Source organism: Jaculus jaculus, chromosome 2 (assembly GCF_020740685.1).
Source record: "Jaculus jaculus isolate mJacJac1 chromosome 2, mJacJac1.mat.Y.cur, whole genome shotgun sequence".
Classification (NCBI taxonomy): domain Eukaryota; kingdom Metazoa; phylum Chordata; class Mammalia; order Rodentia; family Dipodidae; genus Jaculus; species Jaculus jaculus.
This window is the reverse complement of record NC_059103.1, coordinates 165,304,776-165,311,116: the sequence shown is the minus strand read 5'-3', so window position 1 is coordinate 165,311,116 and position 6,341 is coordinate 165,304,776. Positions and strand designations below refer to the sequence as shown.

The 6,341-nt window shown below is 36.5% G+C and overlaps 1 protein-coding gene across 3 annotated transcripts in view; it reads right to left on the bottom strand.

Moving 5' to 3' along the window:
• Window positions 1-3,167: 3,167 nt before the first annotated feature.
• Dpy19l4 (dpy-19 like 4) overlaps window positions 3,168-6,341 on the bottom strand; it is a 71,148-nt gene continuing 67,974 nt past the window's right edge. For all 3 annotated transcript variants that reach the window (XM_045144307.1, XM_045144309.1, XM_045144308.1), the window contains one exon: window positions 3,168-3,787. In XM_045144307.1, coding sequence (XP_045000242.1) covers window positions 3,623-3,787 — 165 coding nt within the window. In that variant the 3' untranslated portion in view covers window positions 3,168-3,622. The remainder of the gene's footprint in view (window positions 3,788-6,341) is intronic.

Sequence of the window (6,341 nt, the reverse complement as noted above, 5' to 3'; positions counted from 1 at the left end):
TGTCAAATAAGTTACATTTGTGGGTTGCTTGGTGTATAGGATGCTCAATACACTAATTTAGGAAGTTGGAAATCCTTAAAGATTTGGTTATTACTGAACTAAACAATGAACATTTTTGTGCATTTGAAATTAAACATTTGTGTGCTAGGAACCAAACCCAGAGACAAATGGTCTACCGAAGCCCTAGTCCCACTCACTCTGTTTTATTAATGAGGCAAAAGTTACCAATATTTCCATATGGAATAGCACAGGGATAGTATGTTTAGGAAAATACAAATTAAAATTAGAAATAAAGAAGCTAAGGCACTTACTTCAAAGGGTTTGCAATATTAAGGACAAAGTATGTTTTATATTTATTTGAGGAATTCCTTCTAACCTAACCCCTGAATTTTGCACATTAAATAGATCTTTACTATTGACCCTAATAACTGTTAAGTCAACCAAGTATAAATTTTGTGTGTGTGTGTGGTTTTTCAACATAGGGTCTTGCTCTAGCCCAGGCTGATTTGGAATACACTGTGTAGTCTCAGGGTGGCCTCAAACTCACAGTGATACCTCTACCTCTGCCTCCCAGTGCTGGGATTAAAGGCATGTGCCATCATGCCTGGCTCAACCACGTATAATTCTTAACATTATTCTTTTTTTTGGGGGGGGGGGGGCTCAAGGTAGGGACTTACTCCAGCTCAGGCTGTCATGGAATTCACTATGTAGTCTCAGGGTAGCCTCAAACTCACAGCAATCCTCCTACCTCTGTGCCTCCCAAGTGCTGGGATTAAAAGGTGTGTGCCACCATGCCCGGGTCTTTGCATAATTTTTTTGTTTGCTTGTTGTTTTGAGGTAAAGTCTCACTCTAGTTCAGGCTGACCTGGAATTCATTACATAGTCTTAGGGTGGCCTCAAACTCATGGTGATCCTCCTACCTCTGCCTCCCGATTGCTGGGATTAAAGGCGTGCGCTATCATGCCCAGCTTTCTTTGCATAATTTTTAATCATGTTACTCTACAAATAGCTAAAGAAAAAAAGTAAATGTTGCCAATTCAAAGTTTTCAACTGTTATTGTTTTAACAGCTTACATGAAAGCAAAAATACCTTTATAATTTGAAAAATAAAGATAGTAACATATGCTTATCACTCATAACTAATATCATTTTTAATTTTTTTTTTTTTAGTGGTGCTAAGGGCTGAACCCAGGGCCTTGCCTATGTTAGGCAAGCACTATATCACTTTAGTATATTTGCCCAGCCAAATATTATCATTTTTATAATAAAGCTTATTTTCCCCTTCAGCTAGTGCTGAATGAAATATTATTTTTAAATTCAATTTAAAATCCTCCTAACCTATTTTATTTAAGAGAAGTTGACAGAAGTAAAAGCTATTTAATAATATTGAAAAAAGCCACAACCAAAACTAATTTATCATGTAATGTACATGTAATATGTTAATAAAAATTCCACTAAATAGTTCACATTATATGGAAGTAGTATTCTACTTCACCTTCAAAATATACAAGTTTGTTTGACATGCTGTAATCACAAGCACTACCATGTTACTATTCACTGTGCACTTTCGTAACTGTGCTAATTTTTCATAACACTTGATGCTAAACACTACTGACTCACTAAGATATTCAGAGTCAACTTGAAATGCACTGCCTGCAGCTATCTTAATATACTTAAACCAAAATATATAAAATAATGAAATTAGAAGCAAAGAAGTTAACATATCAGATTTAACAATGACATCAAACATTTATGCTCTAACAGTAAAGCACTGTTATAACTCTAAGTGCATGTACTTAAAAAAATACATTTTTATTATACAAAATGTAATGTGACAACTTGGAAATCTGAAGGTGTAATTTTATAATACTCTCACAAGAAAAGTTTAAAAAAATCTGTTCATTGAAGGGATATATAAGGTAAAGTTAAATATGCAACTTATTAAAGCAATTTTTCCATAGGCTTCATCTAATCTGAATCTCTTTAAGTGGCCAAATTACTTACTTTACAATTTATTTTATTTTTATTTTTATTATTTGGTTGTTCAATTTTATTTTTTGTTTTGGTTTTTTGAGGTAGGGTCTAACTGAAGCCTGGCTGTCCACTGTCCTAGAATTCACTATATAACCTCAGAGTGGCCTGGAATTCACAGTGATCCTCCTACCTCTGCCTCCCAGTGCTGGGATTAAAGGCATGTGCCACCACACCTGGATGACTAGATGGTAACTAGAATTTCTTCTAATAAATGATATAATACTCAAGGGAACATAGCATTTATATAGAAAAAACTTGAAAATTTTATTGAAACTGTCATTCTGCTTGTCTTATTAAAAATTGCATGTTTCAGCTGGGCGTGGTGGTGCATGCCTTTAATCCCAGCAAGTGGGAGGCAGTGGTAGGATCACTGTGAGTTTCAGGCCACCCTGAGACTACATAGGGAATTCCAGGTCAGCCTGGGCTAGAGGGAAACACTACCTTGAAAAAAAAAAATCCATGTTTCATGAATAATATCACTTGCACTTTACAACCAATACACATCCAATGCAGATGTCTGACAGCATCTGCATATGCACCCGGAGACTGCTGCTCACTGTAGTGTACATACTTGTGTTCTAGCAGCCTTCACATTTTTTCTTATTACTTCCAAAGAAAAGATGTGACTACACTGAATACCCTAAATATTTTTTTAAAAAACCCAAGGAACATTCTTTTATAGGTCCATTTTAAAAATATATACATATAGGTAACAAGAGGTATTGTTTTTTAATTTTTGAGGTAGATTATCACTCTAGCCCAGGCTAACCCAATATTCACTATATTGTCTCAGGCTGGCCTCAAACTCACAGCGAGCCTCCTACCTCAGCCTCCCTAGTGCTAGCATCAAAGGTGTGTGGTGCCACCACGCCTGGCAAGAGCTATTGTTTTACCATGACCAAATTGTTACCAGATTAATGGGCATAAGTGAAAGCAGATGACCAGATAAGTCACACAATACTACAATGGCCTAAAAGACCCTGAATCACTACTAAGAAAGTGCTCACTTGCCTAAGCAGCTGATGAGAGCAAAGCCATAAAACAGTCTAAACATTATCTTCAGCTACATCTTTAAAATCACTTCCCTTTACAGTGTTTCATTTAAATTTAAATATCACATGTTTTCACCTAACATTGAAATTACATTTTATTGTAAAATGTTACCTGTGTTATAAACTGTTAAAACATCTTCATAAGCTTGTTTGAGGCTTTCCTTCTACAATGTAATTGTATCACATTAAGTACTTACTAAATATGATGCTTGAGAAGTATACTCTGGTTTTGAATGTACTGAAGCTCAATTATAATAGAATGACAAAAATAGGAAAACAATGCAATAGGGAAAATCTTTAAGAAGAAATCTGCCTGGAAGTTTGCAGAGTGGTGGCTTTGTTGTTTTACTAAAAGACAGCAATGCACGATCTTTTAATCCCCATTTCCCTGAACTCAGTTAACAGCAAGGAGGGTGAAGGAGTAGAGCAGCATTTCAAATATCCATACTTGATCTGCAACAGACAGCATATAGGTAGAAGATAATTGAATTTTACTTCAAGTAACCTAAGTCTCTGAAATGAAGGCTCTGCCATTTTTCAAGATTGGAAGGATATCACAGTATTGATTTTATATACAAAGTAGGATCTGTTCCAGTATACTCTAGTGAAATAATTCACATATGGCGAATAGTTAATTTTGACCTCATGGCAAAATCGTCCATACTTTGAGTAGGTTAACTTGTCCCCTTCCTTGCAAACCACCTATCAAAAAAAAAAAAAATAGTATTTATCAGCTTACTGAATTTATAGGAGAAATACAATCCTTGTACAAATGACTACATTTACATGAAAAATGTATCACTGCTAAATTTGGACTATACAACATTTCACATTGTTAAGCAATAATAAGTCTCTTCATAAGTCACCATGCCCACTAAATTCCTGAAAATAGATTGGAAAACCAGTATAAAATATTTTCAACTTGTAAAAGATTTAATCCTAACATTTATCAGGCACTGTTTCTATAATCTATTATCATTGCTCTGAAGAAATGCATCATAGAGTCTACTAAGGGTGAAAAATGACCCTACTAAAAGTGAAAAATGACCTTATATGTTCCTACAGTGTATGTGTATTATTGTTTTGTTTGTTTTTTGAGGTAGGGTCTCACTCTAGCTCTGGCTGATCTAGAGTTCACTATGTAGTCTCAGGATGCCTTTGAACTCACAGCAATCCTCCTACTCTGCCTCCTGAGAACTGGGATTAAAGACATGTGACATTCCAGGCTCCCGATAGTTTTTTGAGATAGGGCTTCACTCTAATCCAAGCTAACCTAGAACTCACTCTGTAGCCCAGGTTGGCCTCGAACTCTTGGCAATCCTACTTCAGCCTCTCAAGTGCTGGTATTAAAGGTGTGGGTTACCACACCAAGATCTACTGTGTATCTTAGTTATCTAGTAAGCATGTATGCTTTTTTTTTTTTTTTTTTGAGGTAGGGTCTCACTCTGGCCCAGGCTGACCTGGAATTAACTATGTAGTCTCAGGGTGGCCTTGAACTCATGGCAATACTCCTACCTTTGCCTCCTGAGTGCTGGGATTAAAGGCGTGCGCCACCACGCCCAGCAACATGTATGCTTTTTAACTTCTCTAGCATAAGCCTTTCCATTCTCACATAACAATGTTCACTAAAACAGCTTATATTGCCTGGACTAGAGTGAGATCCTACACCTCAAAAAAACAAAAAAAGAGAAAAATGAACCGGGTGTGGTCACATGCCTTTAATCCTAGCACTCGGGAAGCAGGAAGCAGAAATAGGAGGACTACTGTGAGTTCAAGTCCACCCTGTGACTCCATAGCGAATTTCAGGTCAGCCTGGTCTAGAGTGAAACCCTACTGCAAAAAGAAAGGGGGTAGGGGATTAGTTTGTGTATGACTGACAATACATGAAAGTAGCCTAATCTTCAAGTAGAGCAAAAAGGTAGGCAACCAAGAACAGAATATGAAGGCTCCAGAGAGCAGACAATAAGCAGGATAGCAATGATTACTACATAACAAGGCTCAGTTGCATTCCGTAATTAATAAATTGAAATGACATGAAGTCAGGTGTGGTAGTACATGGCCTTTAATCCCAGCAACTCAGGAGGCAGAGGTAGGGGGACTGTCTTGAGTTCAAGGCCATCCTGAGACTACATGGTGAATTCTAGGTCAGCCTAGGCTAGAGTGAGACCCTACCTCGAAAAACCAAAAAATTTAAAAAATAAAAATAAAAAAGAAGAAGAATTGTTGGTATTAGGTTATATTTAAAAGTGTGATAGAAAAGGAGATATAAAGGGAAGAGAAAGGAAGGAAGGAGGGTACTTAATAGGTTGATATTGTATATATGTAAGTACAATGATTGAGATGGGGAGGTAATATGATGGAGAATGGAATTTCAAAGGGGAAAGTGTGGGGGCGGGGAGGGTATTACCATGGGATTTTTTTTTATAATCATGGAAAATGTTAATAAAAATTAAATTAAAATAAATAAATAAATAAAAGTGTGATAGAATTCAACACTGAACCCATCTGGTCCTGGGCTTTTCTTTATGTGGAGACTTAAGTACAGCTTCAATCTCATTGCTTTCAATGGGTCTAAGATAATCATATTTAACTTTGGGAGGTTATGTGTGTTTAGAAATGTTGCTGAGTGTGGTGGCCCACACCTTTAATCCCAGGCAGAGTTAGGAAAATCGCTGTGAGTTCAGGCAACTCTAAGACTACATAGTGAATTCCAGGTCAGCCTGGGCTAGAGTGAGACCCTACCTTGAAAAACCAAACAAAAAGAAAAATCACATGAAGTTATTAAGCCCAACAGAGAAAATTCTAAAATTTATGCAGCACAAAATATAGGGAATTTATATTTCAAGTTTAATGGGTGCTAAAAAATAATCTTTAAAACAAATTCCTTATCTTCAAGCTAGTATTGGACTAAAAAATACAACTATGATTGTTTAGAAAAAGATACAAAACTTTGGCTCCAGCTGATTGATATGCACTACAACCCAGAATGGCCTACTGAACTTTTTCTAAACTTCACTACGTCCCATTTTTTTTGAGGAGTAAAGGCATTCATTCTAACCAATATGACTTATCAAATTTGTGCACTTCCCTGTCAGGTTTCTTAATCACCAGATAAACAATTCACCCACTGTAAGCTGAGAATTAAGAAGGCTATGTAGTCTCAAGGTGGCCTCAAACTCATGGTGATCCTTCTACCTTAGCCTCTGGAGTGCTGAGATTAAAGGCATGTACCACCATGTCAAACTTAACTCAATTA